Source organism: Symphalangus syndactylus, chromosome 18, assembly GCF_028878055.3.
Source record: "Symphalangus syndactylus isolate Jambi chromosome 18, NHGRI_mSymSyn1-v2.1_pri, whole genome shotgun sequence".
Taxonomy (NCBI): Eukaryota; Metazoa; Chordata; class Mammalia; order Primates; family Hylobatidae; genus Symphalangus; species Symphalangus syndactylus.
Window position 1 is genome coordinate 10063453 of NC_072440.2, and position 22659 is coordinate 10086111.

At 55.5% G+C, this 22659-nt stretch overlaps 1 protein-coding gene across 7 annotated transcripts in view; it reads left to right on the forward strand.

The window, feature by feature from the left end:
• Nucleotides 1–8411: 8411 nt before the first annotated feature.
• Nucleotides 8412–22659, forward strand: part of BRD1 (bromodomain containing 1) — a 54214-nt gene continuing 39966 nt past the window's right edge. For 5 of the 7 annotated variants that reach the window (XM_055253927.2, XM_055253933.2, XM_055253930.2 and 2 more), the window contains exons 1-2: nt 8412–8783; nt 11892–13272. In XM_055253927.2, coding sequence (XP_055109902.1) covers nt 11906–13272 — 1367 coding nt within the window. In that variant the 5' untranslated portion in view covers nt 8412–8783; nt 11892–11905. The remainder of the gene's footprint in view (nt 8784–11891; nt 13273–22659) is intronic. The other 2 variants (XR_008652645.2, XM_055253934.2) reach the window with 2 other exon arrangements.

Genomic DNA, 22659 nt, shown 5'->3' on the forward strand with positions numbered 1-22659 from the left:
TCTGCCCGGCCGCCCCCGTCCGGGAAGAAGTGAGGAGCGCCTCTGCCCGGCCGCCCCGTCTGGGAAGTGAGGAGCGTCTCTGCCCGGCCGCCCCGTCCGGGAAGAAATGAGGAGCGCCTCTGCCCGGGCGCCCCATCCGGGAAGAAGTGAGGAGCGCCTCTGCCCGGCCGCCGCATCCGGGAAGAAGTGAGGAGCGCCTCTGCCCGGCCACCCACCGTCTGGGAAGTGAGGAGCGCCTCTGCCCAGCCGCCCCGTCTGGGAAATGAGGAGCGCCTCTGCCCGGCCACCCCGTCCGGGAAGAAGTGAGGAGCGCCTCTGCCCAGCCGCCCCGTCCGGGAAGAAGTGAGGAGCGCCTCTGCCCGGGCGCCCCGTCCGGGAAGAAGTGAGGAGCGCCTCTGCCCGGCCGCCCCGTCTGGGAAATGAGGAGCGCCTCTGCCCGGCCGCCCCGTCTGGGAAGTGAGGAGTGCCTCTGCCCGGCCGCCCCGTCTGGGAAGTGAGCAGCGCCTCTGCCCGGCCACCCCGTCCGGGAAGAAGTGAGGAGCGCCTATGCCCGGCCGCCCCGTCCGGGAAGAAGTGAGGAGCGCCTCTGCCCGGGCGCCCCGTCTGGGAAGAAGTGAGGGGCGCCTCTGCCCGGCCGCCCCGTCCGGGAAGAAGTGAGGAGCGCCTCTGCCCGGCCGCCCCGTCCGGGAAGGAGTGAGGAGCGCCTCTGCCCGGCCGCCCCGTCCGGGAAGAAGTGAGGAGCGCCTCTGCCCGGCCGCCCCGTCTGGGAAGTGAGGAGCGCCTCTGCCCGGCCGCCCCATCCGGGAAGAAATGAGGAGCGCCTCTGCCCGGCCGCCCCGTCCGGGAAGAAGTGAGGAGCGCCTCTGCCCGGGCGCCCCGTCCGGGAAGAAGTGAGGAGTGCCTCTGCCCGGCCGCCCCGTCCGGGAAGAAGTGAGGAGTGCCTCTGCCCGGCCGCCCCATCCAGGAAGAAGTGAGGAGCGCCTCTGCCCGGCCACCCATCATCTGGGAAGTGAGGAGCGCCTCTGCCCGGCCACCCACCATCTGGGAAGTGAGGAGCACCTCTGCCCGGCCGCCCCGTCTGGGAAGGGAGGAGCGCCTCTGCCCGGCCACCCACCATCTGGGAAGTGAGGAGCGCCTCTGCCCGGCCACCCACCGTCTGGGAAGTGAGGAGCGCCTCTGCCCGGCCACCCACCGTCTGGGAAGTGAGGAGCGCCTCTGCCCGGCCACCCACCGTCTGGGAAGTGAGGAGCGTCTCTGCCCGGCCACCCACCGTCTGGGAAGTGAGGAGCGCCTCTGCCCGGCCACCCATCGTCTGGGAAGTGAGGAGCGCCTCTGCCCGGCCACCCATCGTCTGGGAAGTGAGGAGTGCCTCTGCCCGGCCACCCCGTCTGGGAAGTGAGGAGCGCCTCTGCCCGGCCGCCCCGTCTGGGAAGTGAGGAGCGCCTCTGCCCGGCCACCCATCGTCTGGGAAGTGAGGAGCGCCTCTGCCCGGCCTCCCATCGTCTGGGAGGTGAGGAGCGCCTCTGCCCGGCCTCCCATCGTCTGGGAGGTGAGGAGCGCCTCTGCCCGGCTGCCCCGTCCGGGAGGAAGTGACGAGCGCCTCTGCCCGGCCGCCCCGTCCGGGAAGAAGTGAGGAGCGCCTCTGCCCGGCCGCCCCATCTGGGAAGTGAGGAGGGCCTCTGCCTGGCCGCCTCGTCCGGGAAGAAGTGAGGAGCGCCTCTACCCGGCCGCCCCGTCTGGGAAGTGAGGAGCGCCTCTGCCCGGCCGCCCCGTCCGGGAAGAAGTGAGGAGCGCCTCTGCCCGGCCACCCCGTCTGGGAAGTGAGGAGCGCCTCTGCCCGGCCACCCATCGTCTGGGAAGTGAGGAGCGCCTCTGCCCGGCCACCCCGTCTGGGAAGTGAGGAGCGCCTCTGCCCGGCCACCCACCGTCTGGGAAGTGAGGAGCGCCTGTGCCCAGCCGCCCCGTCCGGGAGGAAGTGAGGAGCGCCTCTGCCCGGCCGCCCCGTCCGGGAAGAAGTGAGGAGCACCTCTGCCCGGCCGCCCCGTCTGGGAAGTGAGGAGCGCCTCTGCCCGGCCGCCCCGTCCGGGAAGAAATGAGGAGCGCCTCTGCCCGGCCGCCCCATCCGGGAAGAAGTGAGGAGCGCCTCTGCCCGGCCACCCATCGTCTGGGAAGTGGGGAGCGCCTCTGCCCGACCACCCATCGTCTGGGAAGTGAGGAGCGCCTCTGCCCGGCCACCTATCGTCTGGGAAGAAGTGAGGAGCGTCTCTGCCTGGCCGCCCCGTCTGGGAAGTGAGGAGCCCCTCTGCCCGGCCGCCCCGTGTCTGGGTAGAAGTGAGGAGCTCCTCTGCCTGGCCGCTCCGTCTGGGAGGTCTACCACGGAGGCCAGAAGCAATGTGGGGGCTGGACGTGGTGGCTCACGCCTGTGGTCCCGGCACTCTGGGGGGCGAGGCGGGTTGATCACTTTGGGCTAGGAGTTCGAGACCAGTCTGGCCAACTTGGCGAAACATGAAGAATACAACAGACAAACCAACCAACCAACTCAATGACAACAAAACAGGTCTACCCTGGAGTCATACTCTAATTTTCTCTATTTTCCTCCCTTTCTGATCCTTTATCCCACTTTCTTTTTCTTCCTCTTCCTTCTCCCTCTTCTTTGTCAAATAGAGGATTGAGTTATTATCACTGATCCATATAAAGTCCCTCTCTCATTTATTTTAACTCCCACCCCCATTTCTATTCCCCGACTTCCCATGTGCAACCTTCCTAATATGTTTGATACGCATCTTTTTGTTTGTATGTATTTTTAGAAAATGTTTATTGTTTTTGTATGCAAAAAAATTAATAAAAAAAAAAATACATGCAGAAAAAAAAAAAAAAAAAAAAAAAATTAAATAAATTAAAGGTGAGATAGATCAAAGAAAAAGGGTTTTGTCTTATTCCTGCCAGAAACAGAATATCAGAAACAACACGAGCATCCTCCTCCTTGCCTTTTCTTGGGCTGTGCTTTCGGCCTGCAGATATAACCGTTCTGGAGAGCAGTGATGCCCCCAGAACTGCGTTTTTGACTGGTGCATAAATGGGGGACAGTGGTTGTGTCTGGGGCCAAGTTTCTGTCCCGTATAGCCTAGAGATGGTTATGTAGCGGGGGACTGAGCTACTAAGTGAAGGCATAGATCGTTATGTACAAACAGAGAAGGGTAGAATCAACTCCATGCTAGATTGTAACTGGAGGTACAGGTATCAGTATGAACTCAAGGTTTGCTAAGAGGTATCAGAAAAGATATGGGTGTGTGTGTGTATTTGTGTACGTACTTACTATTTCCTAGCTCTGTCTGCTGAGTGTAAATGGAATCATATTCTGTAATCTTTTGAGATTTTCTTCCATTTAAAATTATATGTTTGAGATTTGGCCATGTTGGTGATGGAATTCATTCATTTCTGTTGCTGTGTGATATTCCATTGTGTGGATACACCTCACTTTGTCCATTTTACTGTCCTTTGATATTTAAGATTTCCCCCAGTATTTGCTATTAAAAAGTGTTAAAAAAAAAAAAAAAACAACACCAAAAACAGTGTTGCTCTGAACATTCATGCACATGCCTCCTGATGAACAAGTTTTTTTTTTTTTTTTTTTTTTTTTTGAGATGGAGTCTTGCTCTGTTGCCCAGGCTGGAGTGCAGTGGCGCAATCTCCGCTCACTGCAAGCTCTGCCTCCCGGGTTCACGCCATTCTCCTGCCTCAGCCTCCTGGCTAATTTTTTGTATTTTTAGTAGAGATGGGGTTTCACCGTGTTAGCCAGGATGGTCTCGATCTCCTGACCTCATGATCTGCCCGCCTCAGCCTCCCAAACTGCTGGGATTACAGGTGTGAGCCACAGCGCCCGGCCCTGATGAACAGGTTTCTTAGGTACACACCCAGGCATGGAATGCACCTAGGAATACAAATTGACTTAACCCTACAGCCGGGAATGGGTATGCACACTGGGGGAGCTTGCATCTTCTCAAAGTGGCCACAACAACTTCTCCCATACAGCATGCTTCTCTTAAAATGTGATGATGACACACGTCCCAAGAGAAGAGGTGGGGTCTGTATTCTCCCTAACTCTTGAATCTGGACAGGCTTGTCACTATGGTAGAAGTGATGCATGTGACTTCAGAAGCTAGGATGTGAAAAGTGATACAGGTCTCACCTGCTTCTCTTGAGACCCTTGCTCCTGGAGCATGGCTACTGTTCCATGAGGATGTTCCCAAGGCCCTTAACCCAGAGCCTGGATCAGGGTCCCAGCCACGTGAGTGCACCATCTTGGAAGTGGCTCCTCCAGCCCCTAGCGGAGTTACCCCAGATAAGGATGCAGGAAGTAGTCTAGTTGTACCTACTGAATCCTGCCCAAATAGCAGATGTGTGAACAAAAGGAATGACTGTTGTTTTGAGCTACAAAGTTTTGGGGGTGGTTTGTTTTGCAGCAACCGGTAACTGATAAACATGTCCACTTTCACTGGGTAATGCCAAACGGCCAAGATATTTACCAAATAATTGTCCCACTCGACATTCTGGCTAGCAGGATATTGCTCTGCCATCTTGCCATCGCTGAGTATTGCCGCATATGAATGCTGGTGCCTATTTGGTGTGGTTTTAGTTTGCATTTCCAAATTTACTAGTAAGATGATTGACCTTTCCATGTTCTCTGCAAGCAGCCTGATTATGACACGGGTTTCTTTGTTGATTTGGGTTTTGTGCATCATTTTATTGGCTTGTTTGTCTCTTTCCAATGGATCTGAAGGGGTTCTCTATGTATTCTAAATACTAATCATTTGCAAGGTGTACATATCTTTTAGTTTTTCATTCTTCAGTCTCTTTATGGTGCCTTTTGAGGAACACACATATGATAATTTCCATCCTTTTATTTACAAAATGGAGTCTTGCTCTGTCACCCAGGCTGGAGTGCAGTGGGGCGATCTTGCCTCACTGCAACCTCAGCCTCCTGGGTTCAAGTGATTCTCCTGCCTCAGCCTCCTGAGTAGCTGGGATTACAGGCACGTGCCTCCATGCCTGGCTAATTTTTCTCTTTTTAGTAGAGATGGGGTTTCACTATGTTGGTCGGGTCTTGAACTCCTGACCTCAGGTGATGCACCTGCCTCGGTCTCCCAGTGTTGGGATTACAAGCATGAGCCACTGTGCCTGTCCCCATCGTTTTATTTTTCATCTGTTATTTTTCAGGTGAATTTCTTGTAACAGTATTTCACCATATTTATATTCCATTCAGAGAGGTTGTCTTTTAATAGATGCATTTAATCCAGTCACATTCCTCTGATTACTCAAATGTTTGAACTTAGTCCTGCCAACTCATATTATGTTCTGTATTTATCATGGTTTTATCTTTTACTCATTCCTGTTTTTTTTGTTGTTGTTGTTGTTATTGCTGTCATTTTTCATTTTGCTTTTTCCTCAGCTGTTCTGAAAGTGGTAAATTCTTTTTCCACCATTCTTGTGGAAACTTTCTGATAGTTTAAATTTTTTTTGTTGTTTTTTTGAGATGGAGTTTTGCTCTTGTTGCCCAGGCTGGAGTGCAATGGCGCCATCTCAGCTCACTGCAACCTCCACCTCCCGGTTTCAACCAATTCTCCTGCCTCAGCCTCCCAAGTAGTGGGATTACAGGCATGCGCCGCCACGCCCGGCTAATTTTTTTTTTTTTTGTATTTTTAGTAGAGATGGGGTTTCTCCATGTTGATCAGGTTGGTCTTGAACTCCCGACCTCTGGTGATCTGCCCACCTCGGCCTCCCAAAGTGCTGGCATTACAGGTGTGAGCCACCATGCCCAGTTAAAATTTTTTTATTATTATTTTTTGAGACGGAGTCTTGCTCTGTTGCCCAGGCTGGAGTGCAGTGGCGTGATCTTGGCTCACTGCAAGCTCCACCTCCCGTGTTCACGCCATTCTCCTGCCTCAGCCTCCCGAGTAGCTGGGACTACAGGCACCCGCCACCATGCCTCGCTAATTTTTTGTATTTTTAGTAGAGACGGGGTTTCACCGTGGTCTCGATCTCCTGACCTCGTGATCCGCCCGCCTCGGCTTCCCAAAGTGCTGGGATTACAGGTGCGAGCCACCGCGCCCGGCCATGCCCAGCTAAAATTTTTAACCTTTTTTTTTTTTAATCGATTCTAAAATCCTTGAACCAAACAATACAAGAGCTTTCGTGCACTTTCACTTCCTTCTGCGCCCCGCCTTGCACGTGTCATGTTGAGTTCATCTGGGATTTCTCTCAGGTTGATTTTCTTTTAACAGACCAGACTGATTTATTTGCTGGCATCCATGTCTTACGCTTGGGTCCACTTTTCACTTTGTTAAGGTATTTCTTCTAGTACTTTTACAGACTGCATCTGTGGTAAACGTGGATGTTTACAGGCTGTGAAGACACCTTTATTTTGCTGTCTCACTGGAACGCTAGTTTCACTGTGTATGAGTTAGGGTTCAATTCTCTTAGTATTTTGGCAACCCCTCCTCTGAAGGATCAGTCTGAACTCTAAAGAAGATCCTCTCCAAAGGCCTTCCTGAGTATCCCTCTGACACACCTACGTTCTAGGCTTTGTTCTTCACTCCTCTGAGCATTACCTCCATCGTCTGAGAGGCCACTGTCCCCGTCTCCTGTTCTGTGAAGGGTTTCGTGTCTTTTCATCTTCTCTTTCATGAGACTGTGTCTTACTTTTGCTCTGTGTTGTGGAGAACCTCCAGCTTGGTTTCCATCTGGCTTCCCTGAGGTGGAGGAGAAAAGGGTTTGGGCTCAGCTTGCTTGTTTGGCCACAGGTAAACAGACATCTGTAGAATGGAGGTGACACGAAGCTTCTGGGTCTGGTGCAGGAGAGGTCAGGGCCCCCGTGGCCTGCACCCCCTCAGCTCAAGGGTGTGTCTACAGGGAGTCCTAGATCAGGACTGACCACTGGGGCCTTGGCTGGGGTCCTACCTGCCCTTGAGTCTTCACATCACAACCCACACACTGGGTGCCACAGGCATGAGGACTGGCCAGGAAAAGGCCTGTGGGGCTTTGCCCCTATCAGGGACACTTGGGTGAACAAGGCCACCCCACTCCCAATAAGGTGTTTGGTGCAGTGCCCCGAGCAGTGGGGCCGCTCGGCTGCCCCCGTGGGGAAGGTCTGTCCCAGGATGGACCGCTGCTCTTCCTGAGGGGCCTGCCTGGATGCCACAGGCTGGGCCGCTGGAACCCAGCGATTCCACAGCACCATCGTCCTGATCACAAATTCTCAAGGAAATCAAGGAGCTCCTGCCTCACCTTAAAACATTTGGGATTTAATCTTAGAGTGAAAATTGTTATGACCCCACTGAATTTTAGAGTTTACACAAAAGGCCAAAGTGAAGGCAGACTCAGGCCTCTCAACTCCCGCCCGCAAGGGCCTTTTCTTGCAACCTTAAAGGGCATCTGCTTCACGCCAGCCTTGGCAGGGCCCTCACACTGGCAGGGCTACTTGCACACCGGGCCTGGCACTCACTAGGGGAGGCTCCCCAGCCTGGCTGCACCACCCACCTCTACCTAGTCGGGTGCCCCGGCCAGTGCCCCTTCCACTCCCACCCACTGCCCCCGCAGGGCCCCCTCCGTCCTCTTAGGGACCTCCACTCCCGGACCAATCGCCTCCTGCCTCAGGGCCCCCCACTCATGGGCCAATCGCCCGCTGCCTCAGGGCTCCCCATTCCTGGGCCAATGGCCCTCTGCCTCAGGGACTCCCACTCCCAGCTGGTCCCCCCCGCCTCAGGGACCCCCACTCCTGGCCGTTCCCCCATCACGGCCCCCGACTCGCGGCTGCTCCCCCCTCCTGCTTCGGGGCCCCCCACTCCCGGGCCAATGTCCTTCTGCCTCAGGTACCCCCACTCCCGGCTGGTCCCCTCGCCTCTGGGCCCCCCACTCCCAGCCGGTCCCCCCTGCCTCAGGGCCCCCCACTCCCGGCCGGTGGTACCGCCTGCCTCAGCGACCCCACTCCTGGGCCAATGCCCTTCTGCCTCAGGGACCCCCACTCCCAGCCGGTACCCCCCTGCCTCAGGGACCCCCCACTCCCAGCCGGCACCCCCTGCCTCAAGGCCTCCGACTCCCGGCTGCTCCCCATCTGCCTCGGGGCCCCCCACTCCTAAGCCTACGTCCCCCTGCCTCAGGGCCCCTCATTCTCCATCCTCCTGACCCCCTCAGGGACCTTCTGGCCCGGTCCTCCCTAACTCAAGGGCCCCCACTCTCCATCCTCCCGACCCCCCACTCCCAGCCCGGTCCCCGCCGCCTCAGGGCCCCCATTTGGCCCCCGGTCCTCGCGGCGCCCCCTCCCCCGCGAGCGGCCGAGGCGGCGGAGTCCGCGCGTCATGGCGGCGGCGGGCGGGGCGCGTCTCGCACGCAGCGCGCCGGGCGGAGCGCTCGCCGCATTGTTTGCTTCGCTGGGGAGCGAGCGAGCGACCCGGCCCTGGCGTCCGAGCCAGCCCCGCGTCCCGCGCCCGCCGCCCGCCGCCCGCCGCCCGCTCCCGCGCCCGCCGGCCGGGCCCCCCGAGCCGGGCCTCCAGCCGGGCCCCGAGCCCGAGCCCGCGCCGCGCGAGCCGCTGCCCGAGAGTCCGCGGCCGCCGCTGCCGGGCCCGGAGCCGCCGCGGCCGAGAGGAGCCCGCGCCCAGGAGCGGCAGCGGGGCCCGGCCTGCGCGGCCGTTGGCGGAGGAGCCGCGGGCGCCATTAGCGCCGCCTCGGCCGCGCCGGTCCCCGCGCCCGCCCGCTTGCCGGGCTCCCGCGGCCGCGGCGCCCCGAAGGTGAGTGGGCGGGGGCCTGGCCGGGGAGGCCTCCCCGCCGCCTCGCGGGCCGCCCGGCCGCCGTCGCCGCCTCGGCCCGGCCTCTCGGGGTTGTGGTGCCGACGCCATGTTTGGCGGTGGCGGCGGCTCCGCATTGTCTGCGGGCCGGGAGCCCGGGATGCCGGGGAGGCCGGGCGGGGAGACCGGGGAGGCTGGGCTGGGCTGCCGGGGAGACGGGCGGGGAGACCGGGTAGGTCAGGCCGGGGGAGTCGAGGGAGGCCGAGTCGGGCTGTGGGTCTCGGCGGCCTGGGCCGCGGCGCCTGCCCGGAGTCCGCGCTCGAGTCGGGTCGGGCCTGGGGCAGCCGCCGAGCCGGCCGGGCCGCCCCTTATGTAACACAGGCCGGCCGAGCTCTGCCAAGACGGGAACTCCCTGTGAGCAGGGACGCGCCCCGAGATCGCCCAGGAGCCGCGCGGCCTGCGGCCGCCGGGCTTGGGAACCGGCACCGCGGCCTCCCCGGGCGTTTGCAGGGAGACGCCTCGCGACCAACGCGAGGCTTCCCCGGGCCTTTTAAACGAGTGACACGATTGAGGCGCAGTTCACGGGACACGCGGCTCTTGTGAGCGGACGCAGGAGTTCTGAGAATCTGTAGCAGAGGGAGCCCCTGCCCCGCGGGGTGCGGCCCCGTCTCCCCAGAAAGCGCAGCCGCCAGTGTCTGTTTTTGAGGGTCTGTCGCCAGGTGGTTGTGTAGTTAGTGGAATCGGCGGATGTTTTTGTTTGGCTGGCCCAGCGCCGTACCGAGTGCTGTGTGCTTCACACAACTTCGCACAACTCAGCGGCCGCGGCTCCCGTGGCCTTTACGGAGAGGCCCGGCGCGTGGCCGGCTTCTCCCTGGGCGGGTGGTGGGAAGATGGAAGCGGCCGTCTTGTGGGCAGCCTTCCCCGTTTTTGGCCCGCAGGGCTCTTCAGAATGTACTTAAGGGAATTATTCCTTGAGAAGCTACGTGTGTGCCCCCGCGGATCCCTCCCGGTGGAAATGCTTGTCCCAGCACGGAAGGGCCAGGAACAGAACCGGCCCAGAGGGGAAGCGGTGAAGCAGAGGAGGTCGTGGGTCGCCCTGCCCTGCTGAGGGCCTACTTTCCCCGGGTCCCAGTTACATGTTGAGGATATAGAGCTGCTGTGGCCGTGAAGCCTTCGGTTCAGTTCTCCCCTTGTAGAAACTGTTGCAATGAAGAGCTTCACGGCTCCCTGGGAGAGAGTGGGTTTCCAGGGGCTGCTTGTCGTTAGGGCGACTCAGGACTTTGCTGTCGAGGGGAAAATTACAGGTTCGTTTCTGATCTGGTGAGTAACCAACTGTTGCTTCTGCCCCACCTCAGTAATGACGCGTGTCGCCTCCCGGGTGCCCTAGGGTCGCTCTCTGCAGGCTGTGGTGTCACCTCTGCAGGGCTCACAGGGCCGGCTGGGGGGTGGCTGTGCTGACAGCTTCCCAGGAATGCAGGGCTGAGTGGGCACCTGGAGGCCCTGGAGATGCAGAGGGGCTGAGGTTTGGCTGACCACATTTTCTCTCCTGTTCCTTTCTGTAGGTAATTGCAATCTAGTTTCAACATACAATGAGGATTTCTGTCTGATACAGAGAAAGATACCCAGTGCCTGGAGGGTCTGTCTTAAGAAGTGCTCTTAAAGTCTGCTGGGATTTCCTTTCGGGACTCACAGAGGGAAGCCTGCTCCCTGAGGGCTTTTTCTCAGGCCCAATAGATCAGGGCGAGGCTGCTGCGGGTGTCCCTGATCCCCTTGGACCCCGAGGCCAGGCGTCCCTGACCTGGCAGGGCTAGATGCAGAGTGGGCCTTGGGCTTCAGCTGAGAATATTTGTTTTGCGAGTCAGTCACTGAAAAATCATTTTGCTTCCTGTCAGTGAAGTGTGGCGCTTTGGAGGGAGGCACTGCCCAGGTGGTGGTGGTCTTAACAGGAGGTGTCCACACACCAGGCACCTTGGGGACAGCTGGGAATAGACGCAGTCCGTGGTGTTCGGACAGCAGAGGCCTCTGCCACAAGGAGCTGGAGGTATGGGTGGCAGCTCACTGGTTTTGCCCACCTCTGGAAAAGCAGATTCTCCTAAGTCTCTGTGGCCAAGTCTTCAGGCACCTGAGCCAGCGCTGGCGACCCTCCTGGTGAGGGTCTCTGCAAGCAGTGAGGGGTTCCTGAGGGTCACCTCTCGTTGTGGAGCCTGAGCGGAGCATCTGCCTTCACGTGTGCTGGGAAGAACAGGGATTTCCCTTTGGGGTAATGCACGTATCTGGATTCGCTCAAAAAGGAGGAGGACATGGCCAGCACCATGGTCTCAATGGGGCTTGAGGAGTGCCCCTGGCAGGTTGGCTCAGCCTGTGGTGGTTTCCATGGTGGTCACTGCCAAGGCTCTGCAGAAGCGGGGTTGGGGCCTCACAGGGGCGAAGACTGTCCCCTCAGACCAGTACAGGGCTCCCCTGTTGGTCTCCCGTGTTGTGGTGTGCGTGTGGAGGGCCTGTCTGTAGAGGATGGACAGGCTGTGATCTGTCTCCTACCCCTGGCCCCAGCAGGAATGCTGCAAGGACTGTGGTGACTCTGGGCTCATGGGAGTGCTGTCCTGGGAGTAGTGGGGAGGGGAAGAGTGGTTTAGGGGGAGCATCCGATAGGACCAGGTGGCCACTGAGCATGCCTGTCTGGTGGGCATAACCTCTGTGCCTGGTGGGGTCCGGCCCTGTATGTGGACTTTCTGGGGGACCGCCTGCATGCTGGGAAAGTCCTGCAGCTGTGGGCTCTGGGCCGGACCCCTCCTTGAGGAGCGTTGCTGTGGTCTCCGCAGCCTGTTGGTGTGGTCTGAGAGGGGACTGGTGTGTGGTGGTAGGTGCACAGGTGCTCCAGGAGGGCTCCTCAGGCTGCCTCTCTGCCAGTTACCGCAGCTCTCTCCCTGGTCCTGGGGAGTCGCTCAGGCCTGGATGCGTGGTTTTTGACACCTTGGAAAGAGGTTAGCTGTGAGTTTTGCTTTGATTGGGCTTTGAGCTGGTGAGCTAGATCTGCCCAAGTATACTTTTGTGGTTTTCTCGAGTCTTTGGTCACCCTGCATAGAATTAACTTTACTTTTGCCTTTATTTTAGGTAATCATTACCAAATGAGGAGGAAAGGACGATGTCATCGAGGCTCTGCAGCGAGGCATCCTTCCTCCCCATGCAGTGTTAAACACTCCCCCACGCGAGAAACGCTGACCTACGCTCAAGCTCAAAGGATGGTAGAGATAGAAATTGAAGGGCGCTTGCACAGGATCAGTATTTTTGATCCCCTGGAGATCATATTAGAAGATGACCTCACTGCTCAAGAGATGAGTGAATGCAACAGCAATAAGGAAAACAGCGAGCGGCCCCCAGTCTGCTTAAGAACTAAGCGTCACAAAAACAACAGAGTCAAAAAGAAAAATGAAGCCCTCCCCAGCGCCCACGGCACGCCGGCCTCGGCCAGCGCCCTCCCGGAGCCCAAGGTGCGCATCGTGGAGTACAGCCCTCCGTCCGCCCCCAGGAGGCCTCCGGTGTACTACAAGTTCATTGAGAAGTCGGCCGAGGAGCTGGACAACGAGGTGGAGTATGACATGGACGAGGAGGACTATGCCTGGCTGGAGATTGTCAATGAGAAGCGCAAGGGCGACTGCGTCCCTGCCGTGTCGCAGAGCATGTTTGAGTTCCTGATGGACCGCTTCGAGAAGGAGTCGCACTGCGAGAACCAGAAGCAGGGCGAGCAGCAGTCTCTGATCGATGAGGACGCCGTGTGCTGCATCTGCATGGATGGGGAGTGCCAGAACAGCAACGTGATCCTCTTCTGCGACATGTGCAACCTGGCCGTGCACCAGGAGTGCTACGGGGTGCCCTATATCCCCGAGGGCCAGTGGCTCTGCCGCCACTGCCTGCAGTCCCGGGCTCGTCCCGCCGACTGTGTGCTGTGCCCCAACAAGGGTGGTGCCTTCAAAAAGACAGATGACGACCGCTGGGGTCACGTGGTGTGTGCCCTGTGGATCCCAGAGGTCGGCTTTGCCAACACAGTGTTCATCGAGCCCATTGATGGGGTGAGGAACATCCCCCCAGCCCGGTGGAAACTGACATGCTACCTCTGTAAGCAGAAGGGCGTGGGTGCCTGCATCCAGTGCCACAAAGCAAACTGCTACACAGCATTCCATGTGACATGTGCCCAGAAGGCTGGCCTGTACATGAAAATGGAGCCCGTGAAGGAACTGACTGGCGGTGGCACCACCTTCTCCGTCAGAAAGACCGCTTACTGTGATGTCCACACGCCTCCAGGCTGCACCCGGAGGCCTCTGAATATTTACGGGGATGTCGAAATGAAAAATGGTGTCTGTCGAAAAGAGAGCTCGGTTAAAACGGTCAGGTCCACATCCAAGGTCAGGAAGAAGGCAAAAAAGGCTAAGAAAACTCTGGCTGAGCCCTGTGCGGTCCTGCCGACCGTGTGTGCTCCTTATATTCCCCCGCAGAGGTAAGCGTGTCCAAGCATTGAGTCCACAAGGAGCCTGCAGTGCGGGACCCTGGGAGGACGTGGGCACAGCCTGCCGGGCCTGTGCTGCGTGGTCATTGCGTTTCCTGTTGGCGCAGCTTCCTAATATTCCCCTGAAGCATGGTTCTGCCTGTTTACCACGTCTTTTCGGGGAGTAGATGTTGTAAAAGATTTTAGTCTGTAGGCTTGGAATGATCTATAATTTTCTAGGTTTTTTTTTTTTTTTTTGAGATGGAGTTTTGCTTTGTCGCCCAGGGTGGAGTATAGTGGCGCAATCTTGGCTCACTGCAACCCCCGCCTCCTGGGGTCAAGCAATTCTCCTGCCTCAGCCTCCTGAGTACCTGGGACTGCAGGTGTGCGCCACCATGTCCGACAAATTTTTGTATTTTTTAAATAGAGACGGAGTTTCACCATGTTGGCTAGGCTGGTGTCAAACGCCTGGCCTCAAGTGATCTGCCCGCCTTGGCTTCCCAAAGTGCTGGAATTACAGCACTTGCTCAGTCTTTTTTTTTTTTTTTTTTTAAACAGGGTTTTGCCCTGTTGCCCAGGCTGGAGTGTAGTGGCATGATCTCAGCTCACTGCAACCTCTGCTGCCAGGTTCCAGCAATTCTTGTGTCTCAGCCTCCCGAGTAGCTGGGACTACAGGCGTGTGCTCCCATGCCCAGCTAATGTTTGTATTTTTAGTAGAGGCGGGGTTTCACCATGTTGCCCAGGGTGGTCTGGAACTCCTGAGCTCAGGCAGTCTGCCCACCTCTGCATCCCAAAGTGCTAGGACTATAGGTGTGAGCCACCATGCCCAGCCGTGAGTGAAGATTTTTAAGAATTTCAGTGACTAAACTTTAAGAAGGAATGAAGCCCACGCAGGAACTCTGTGACTTTCAACCCGAGGGGCTCTGGCCTGGGCTTCCCAGTGACTTCCGGCATCGGGACATCCACTGCTGTGGCCTTGGCCCCGTTTCCCGTGCTGTGCCCCCCACTTGCTGCAGACGCCCTGAGGAAAGGGTGGCCAAACAAGGGGAGGAGCTGTGAGCACAGACGGGGCCTGCCGGTCAACAGGGCGGGTAGAGCCAGCCTGGTGCTGAGCTTGCAGCGTGGCTGGGGGAGATGCCCGGATCCCCATTACCACACAGACCCTCCAGGACTGCTGGGGGTCAGTGAGCAGGGCTCTCTGAGGTGTGAGACCTGCCCCACATGTGAGGGGAGGGCAGCACAGGTGGGACGCATGCAGGCTGAGCTGCATTGGGCGGTGAGGCTGGGAGGTTGCAGTGAGCCAGAATTGTGCTACTGCACCGCAGCCTGGGTGACAGAGTGAAACTGTGTCTCAAAAAAAAAAAAAGTTTTAAGTGATTTTTGTTAATATTGCTCTACTTTGCCAAAGTGAGGTCCAGTTTCTTTTCACAGAGCTGTAAATACTCAGAGAATTAGTCAATTCAGACAGAATGAACAAAAATGCTCATAATCCTTCCCATCCAGAGAAAACCCCGTCGAAACCAAGGTGTTTTGTCTTTATAAATTAATCTGACTTTGAAGAGATGGTTTTGCTTGGATTTCTACGTATGAGTCAAAAAGTCTAGGGTTTGTATTAAAAGCTTCTGTATAAGAGGTCTAAAAATTTCAGCTTTACTGAAATTGAAGCAAAATAAACAAAATGTGATCTAACAAAATGAAGAGCCAAAAGTCTGAAGTGCTCCCTTCCCTGGCCAGTACCAGATGATGACCTGCTCTGGGAGAGGCCGGGCCCGGCTGGGCCCCACGCTCTCTGTTCTTTGGCTGCTGATGTTGGGTAGGCAGGACTGTTTGAAGGAGGCAGCGTTTGCATGCAGAGACGCGGGGGCCTGAAGTGGCCAGGGCTGATTGAGAAGAAAACTCGACCTAAATATTTGAAAGCAGGTATTGGAGCTAAACCGCGTACTTTGTGGTTCTGTTCTTTTCCTAACTTGGAAATAAACTATTATTTCAGCTTCGAGTAGAGAGAGAGAAACAAACCTGGACGAGTGTTCCTGGCCGTGGTCTCTGCAGTCTGGGTTTCCCAGTCTCCAGGAGATGCTGGTGCTTCGGGCCACCTTGCCACCAGTGGAGGAGCTCCCAGTGCACCTGGCCTGTTGGCACCGCGGTGCTGGACCCACCTCTGAGGTGGTCGTGAGAGGCAGGCTCTCAATACAGTACTGACTGCTGCCTGAAACCGAGTTTACAGGCTTGCTGTGGTCTGAGAGGCAGCTGATCTGGCAGCCCTGTTCTTAGGCCCTGGGACTACCCCTGGGTGCATGTAGGAGGCCTCAGCTGTGCATTTGAATTGTGTGTAGATGAGGGTGAAGCTTCTTACTTATTTTTTATTTTATGTTTAGAGACAGGGTCTTGTTCTGTTGCCCATGTTGGAGTGCAGTGGCGTGATCATGGCTCACCGTAGCCTCAAACTCTTGGGCTCAAGCGATCTTCCTGCCTCAGCCTCCTCCCAGCCTCAGCTGGGAATACAGGCACGAGCCACTGTGCCTGGCCCATGGTGAAGCTTCTCGATGTGCAGCAGTGGGCGGGGATGCTGAGTCTAGTTGGTTAGGGTGTGCACTAACCCATGGCTCTGGTGTAGGACCCATCTAGAGCATCTGAGGATGTTATGCTTCAGGCCAGCCAGTCACACTGGAAGAGGGATGTGACCCCATCTGAGCAGTGTTTTAGAGATTTTAGAGAAAGAGGGTCTTCCTTATTCCCTATGGACAGAAGAGAATCTGCCTTCAGGGACTGACTGCTTTTATCATTCTAGTGGTTTGAAAAATTAAAATTTCAAGTAAAAAAGATAGTTCTTTTTTTTTTCCTTTTTTTTTTTGAGATGGAATCTTGCTTTGTTGCCCAGGCTGGAGTGTAGTGCTATGATCTTGGCTCACTGCAACCTCCGCCTTCTGGGTTCAAGTGATTCTCCTGCCTCAGCCTCCCAAGTAGCTAGGATTACAAGCAAGTGCCACCACACCCAGCCGATTTTTGTATTTTTAGTAGAGACGGGGTTTCACCATATTGGCCAGGCTGGTCTCGAACTGCTGACCTCAAGTGATCCACCCACTGTGAACTCCCAAAGTGCTGGGATTACAGGCGTGAGCCACTGCGCTGGGCTAAAAAAGATAGTTTTAAGGTTATAGTCTGTTCTTTTGTAAGTTTAATATACTATGATCAAATAATAACAGCAGTAAATAAACACTTTGAAAAACAGGCAGGGCCGGGTGCGTGGCTCACACCTGTAATGCCAGCACTTTGGGAGGCCGAGGTGGGCAGATCACGAGGTCAGGAGTTCGAGACCAGCCTGGCTAACATGGTGAAAACCCATCTGTACTAAAAATATAAGAATTAGCCAGGCATGGTGGTGCGTGCCTGTAATCCCAGCTATTCAGGAGGCTGAGGCAGGAGAATCTCTTGAACGGAGTCCTGCTCTTTGGCTCAGACTGGGGTGCAGTGGCATGATTATGGCTCACTACAGCCTCGACCTCCTGGGCTCAAGCGGCTTCCCCACCTCAGCCTCCTGAGTAGCTGGGACCACAGGCGTGTGCCACCAGGCCCTGCTAATGTTTTTATTTTTTGGTGAGATGGGGTCAAGCAATCTGCCTGCCTCGGCCTCCCAAAGTGCTGAGATTACAGGCGTGAGCCACCATGCCTGGCCTTACATTGATTGTTATTTTTTCTTGTTCTTTTTTTTTTTTTGTGAGATGGAGCCTTGCTCTGTTGCCTAGGCTGGAGTGCAATGGTGTGATCTTGGCTCACTGCAGCCTCCACCTCCCAGGTTCAAGCGATCCTTGTGCCTCAGCCTCCCTAGTAGCTGGGACTACAGGTGTGTGCCATGGTGTCTGGCTAATTTTTGTATTTTTCATAGAGATGGGGTTTCACCATGTTGCCCAGGATGGTCTCGAACTCGTGACTTCAGGTGATCTGCCTGCCTCGGCCTCCCAGAGTGCTGAGATTACAGGCATGAACCACCGCGCCCAGCCCTATTTTTTCTTTTCACTTCCTCTCTCCAGCATACATCAGTTTTTATTAACGGATTGAGTTGCACCTGTATAGAATGACTTTTTTTTTGAGACGGAGTCTTGCTCTGTCACCCAGGCTGGAGCGCAGTGGCACGATCTCGGCTCACTACAAGCTCCACCTCCTGGGTTCACGCCATTCTCCTGCCTCAGCCTCCTGAGTAGCTGGGACCACAGGCGCCCACCACCACACCTGCTAATTTTTTGTATTTTTAGTAGAGACAGGGTTTCACCATGTTAGCCAGGATGGTCTTGATCTCCTGACCTCGTGATCCGCCTGCCTCGGCCTCCCAAAGTGCTGGGATTACAAGCGTGAGCCACCGAGCTCGGCCAGGAGGACATTTTGTCTTTAGTCTTAAAGGAAAAGGGAAAGTCTTTTCCATTTGCACCAGTTTGAAATTAGGGCTCCCTTAACATGGATTACTGCAGGACTCATTCACATGAGAGTTCATACATGGAGTGAAAAGACAAACAGGGTTTCCCGATAACTCTTTTGGGTTAATTGCATGAAATGAGGGATAAATACACGCATAATCTGTTCAACAAAACTGCTAGGTTCATCAGAATGCAAAGTAGAAAGTGTCTTAAAAGAGACTGATCAGCAGGCAGACGGCCTGTGTCCGTTCGGTTCCTTTGACTGCTTCAGATGTTCCAGGAGGAGCTACTCTACTACGAGAGCCTGGACTTCAGCCTCACGGACAGGAGCCTCAGATAGGCAAGGCTTTCTGATGGGTGCTCCTCCTACCTTCATTCGAATGAGGGGTTTCTCCCGCCTTCACTAGGGTCATTTTATTTTGAGTTTGAAAGGATCAACTGGTCTTCGTCAGCCTTAGGAAGGGAAGCATCAGTCAGGTGAAAATACGTGGCGAACTTTAAATACCTAGCTACTTCTCTTCATGCATTTAAATTAGATTGACTTGAGCTGTTAGAAAAGTTGACTGGGTGCGGTGGCTCAGGCTAGTAATCCTCACACTGGAAGGCTGAGGTGGGTAGATTGCTTGGGTAGATTGCTTGAGCCCAGGAGGTCGAGGCTGCAGTGAGTTGTGATCGCACCTTTGTATTCCAGCCTGGGTGACAGAGTGAGACCCTGTCTCTGAAGGGTTTTGCATGGTTATCCAGAGCAGTCTCTTGAGTTTTGGTTCTCTTTGACACAGCTGCATCTGGAGATCCTCTATATGAGGCATGTTTAGAGAAAGAAAAACATTGACCCTTGGAATTGATACTCTTCCAAGAAATCTTTTAGTCTTGTTGATAAAGGCAGTCCTCAGATGGTACCGATCCCTCTTTGTTAGTGGTGAGCCTACAGAGATGGTGCCTGGTGTGCAGAGCGATGTGGTTGGATGGAGGTGAATAGAGCAGTCTAGGTCCCCTGGGCCGCCTGCTGGTCCTAGCCCATCACAGCACAGTCGTTCAGCAGACATGCTGCACCAGCTGATTGTTTGAGCTTGAACTTGGTGCACGTGATGGAGTTCGGTCTGGATCTCCTGTCTTGGTATTCGATATGAAGATTAGTTGGTCCAGCCCATGTCCTAATGTTGTTAGCAGGTAGTCTGAACTTGAACTATCTCACATGAAGAAAGTTCCTTCTGCTGCTTCTTTTAATTTCTCTTTGGCTTCATGAACAGTTGTGCACCCCCAGTGCCATCCTTTTGAGCTCCCCTAGGCCTCTGCCAGACACATTGCCTCCAGGGGTGACTCCTTGACCCACCGTGCCGTCACCACTGGCTCTGCACCCCTTCTGAGCCATTCCTGGAGCTTGAGGCACTGCGAGGTCAGGGGAAAAGGGTCAGCGTGGCAAGGACAGATGCCCAAGCTGGGGTCATAGAGTGGCTTATGGACTTCCTGGAAGTCAGTGGGAACTCATTTGGGAACCCCCAAAATGAGTCCCTGTGGGGTGTCTGAAATGGTGGCAGAAGGGGCAGGAATGGGGTCTGGCAGTTCTCTTCCCTCAGGTCCTGGCGGATGGATAGCAAAGTCCTGTGTGGACACGGTCACCCACAGGTGGTGTCTGCCGGCTGCAAAGGGCCTTGGGTGGCGGGCCTCAGCCCCCACAGTCCAGAGAGTGTCTGTCTGTTATTCCCTGCAGGGTAGGCACCTTGGGCCCCGGAATTTGGAAGGCACTTTTTTCCTACCTGGACTCAGGTCCCACACTGTTGGAGGCCACCTGGCCCTCGTCTATTTTATAGAGACAGGGTCTCACTATGTTGTCCAGGCTGATCTTGAATTCCTGGGCTTAAGCAATCCTCCTGCCTAGGCCTCCCAAAGTGTTGAGATTACAGGCGTGAGCCACCTCGCCCAGCCCCAGCCTTAGTCTGTAGTCTGTTTAATGCTGGAGGGTAGTATGTTGACTCTGGAATAAAGATGTCACTATTCTGGAACTTGTTCTGGGGTCACTGTCGGGCAGCGTTGTCTCCCTTGTGCACTTGATGAGGGTGGGGAAGCTGTTGTGTCTTGGGAGCGTTGAGTGCTAGTAGGTAGGCCCTGTGAGGATCCCAGCTGTCACCTGGTGGGCACCTGCAGAGGTTTTGTTTTGTTCTTTTAATTGAGGCGGGGTCTTGCTCTGTCTCCCAGGCAGGAGTGAAGTGGCCCAATCCTAGCTCGCTGCAGCCTTGAACTCCTGGGCCCAAGTGGTCCTCAGCCTCCCAAAGTGCTAGGGTTACAGATTAGAGCCACTGGCCGCGGCCCCCTTTGGCTTGTGTTTTTAAGTCTTTTTTTCCTCCATGTTTCTGGCTGTTAATTTTGTTTTATAAAAGTTTGTATCTGGCATGGATTGAAGCAGGAGACACTGGCTCATTGCCCAATGGGGGGAGCCCTGTGTGGGTACCTCCCGGGCGGTGTGGGTGCATGAGTTGGCTGCTGCGGGTGGCACTGGGAGGCCCTGTGTGGGCCCCTCCCGGGCAGTGTGGGTGCGTGAGTTGGCTGCTGCGGGTGGCCCTGGGAGGCATGGCAGGGGCCCTGAGGCCACAGGTGGCAGCTCCCTGTGCTTGACCTGCATTGGGTCTAGAGTGGTGGGCACTTGGGAAGGAAGCACCAGGACGACACATTGGAAGGAGGAGCTGCAGGGCAGGTCCAGCCAGTGCCTGGGAGCTCGGGAGGGTGCCTGGGAGCTCGGGAGGGTGCCTGGGTCAACACAGCCTGCGGGAGCGCCTGCTCTCCTCCGTGAGGAACAGACCTGAATGCCGTTTTAAACACTCTTTCCTGCCCCCCGTGACTTTGTTGGTTTTCTGTAGCTGGCAGCTCACAACGGAGCCCTTCCCGGTGCAGGCTGACGGGCAGGAGGGATTCTCCTCTACAGAAATGGACATTACTACATCTGGAAACAGATTTTTCTTTTCTTTTTTTTGAGACGGAGTCTTGCTCTGTCGCCCAGGCTGGCGTGCAGTGGCATGATCTAGGCTCACTGCAACCTCTGCCCCCCGGGTTCAAGCGATTCTCCTGCCTCAGCCTCCCAAGTAGCCGGGATTACAGGTGCATGTCACCACGCCTGGCTAATTTTTGTATTTTTAGTGGAGATGGGATTTAGTCACGTTGGGTGGGCTGGTCTCGAACTCCTGACTGACCTAAGGTAATCCGCCTGCCTTAGCCTCCCAAAGTGTTGGGATTACAGGGATAAGCCACTGTGCCCGGCCTAGATTTGTTTTGATTGAAAAAGCTGAAGCAAATAAAAATTGTGCTGGGGAAAACTCTGAGTGCTCACAGGATGGGCTGTGTTTCTCACTGGCCTCACCACACCTTCCTCTGCACTCTCAGACTCTCCTAAAGATGCTGGCATTTACTGAACTAAAGCTAGCATTTCACAGAGCAGGGCCGTGGGCCATGAACCACAGTCATCTGGCCATTTAGACAGCTCTGCCCTGCCCCCGGCGACTTGGGTACCCAACCATGTCATTCCCACCCCTAGCTTTGTGGGGCACCGTTCCACTAGGCCTGGTTGTCTTCCCTGAAGCACCCCAGGCATGTAGAGGATGTTCTCAGCAGAGGGGAGACAGCACAGTGTAGGTGACTTCTGTCTGTCTTCACTTTCACCAGATTTACTTACTTTTGGCAGAAATGGGGTTGAAAATTTATGTGAAGTTTTCTTTACTACTGGGACAGCGGGGCAGATTACTGCCACACATTCTCACCTCTGTTCCAGCCTAGGTGCTACCTGCTGGAGGCGGTGGTGGTTTTCCTGAGAGAGCACCTCCTGGGCTCGGGCTGGTGGGAGCTTGATTTTACATTTTTATGTGGAAATAACTTCAAATTTACAAAATTTTCACAAAAATAAAGAGAGCAGGGACTACCCAGGTGCTCTACATAGAGCTGCATGTTGCTGGGGCTGCGTCCTCTTGTGCACACCCTGCCCTGTCGGAGAGGGTCCCAGATGTGGCCCTTGCCCATGCATGTCAGGCGTGTGAAAACAGCAGGTGTCCCCTGGCGATGGGCAGCAGGCTTTGTGGTGCCCCAGCCTTGGTGCAGGAGTCCTCTGAGGTGAGATTCAGGGCTCTGGCCGGCTGGTCTCATGTGTTTCCTGAGCGATGGATATGGGCACGGCGTCCTCCACCTCTCACCACCCGGCTTGGGGTCTGCGTGTGTATCATGCCAGGGCTCTGGGCCTGCACTGGGGGCTCCTGCGCTGCCTGTGCACTGTTTGTAGTGTGCTTGTGCCCGTGGGTGGGTGTATCTTTTCATTTTTAGTGATGTCTTTAAAAAAATTCTTTTTTACTTTGGAAATCTTTAGAGAGAGCCTCCTGTTCTTTCACTCAGCTTCAGAAGTTATACGCACCTGGCCAGCCTCCCCTCTCCCATTCCTTCCATTCCATTGTTTTGAAGCAAGTCGTGGTCATGAAATTCCATTCATGCACCTGTCAAGCAACCATAATTTTATAGTGTCTGATGAACCCAAGTTTGTTAATTTCATCGTACTCCTCAAATTTATCACCCTTTTCCTATGTGGTATGTGCGTGCTGGGCCTGGTTTAAGAAACTTGTCCCCACTCTGCAGCCGTAAAGCTGTTCCCTGTATTTCCTCTAGGAGTCTTTAAAAATTTTTTTTTTTTTTTTTTTGAAATGGAGTCTCACTCTGTCACCCAGACTAGAGTGCAGTGGCACAGTCTCGGCTCACTGCAACCTCCGCCTCCTGGGCTCAAGCGATTCTGCCTCAGCTTCCTGAGTAGCTGGGATTACAGACGCCTGCCACCATGCCTGGCTAATTTTTATATTTTTAGTAGAGATGGGGTTTCGCTATGTTGGCCAGGCTGGTCTCGAACTCTTGACCTCAAGTGATCCGCCCTCCTCAGCCTCTCAAAGTGCTGGGATTATAGGCATGAGCCATTAATGGCTCCTGGCCAAAAATTTTTTAAATAAAGATAAAAGGCCGGGTGCGG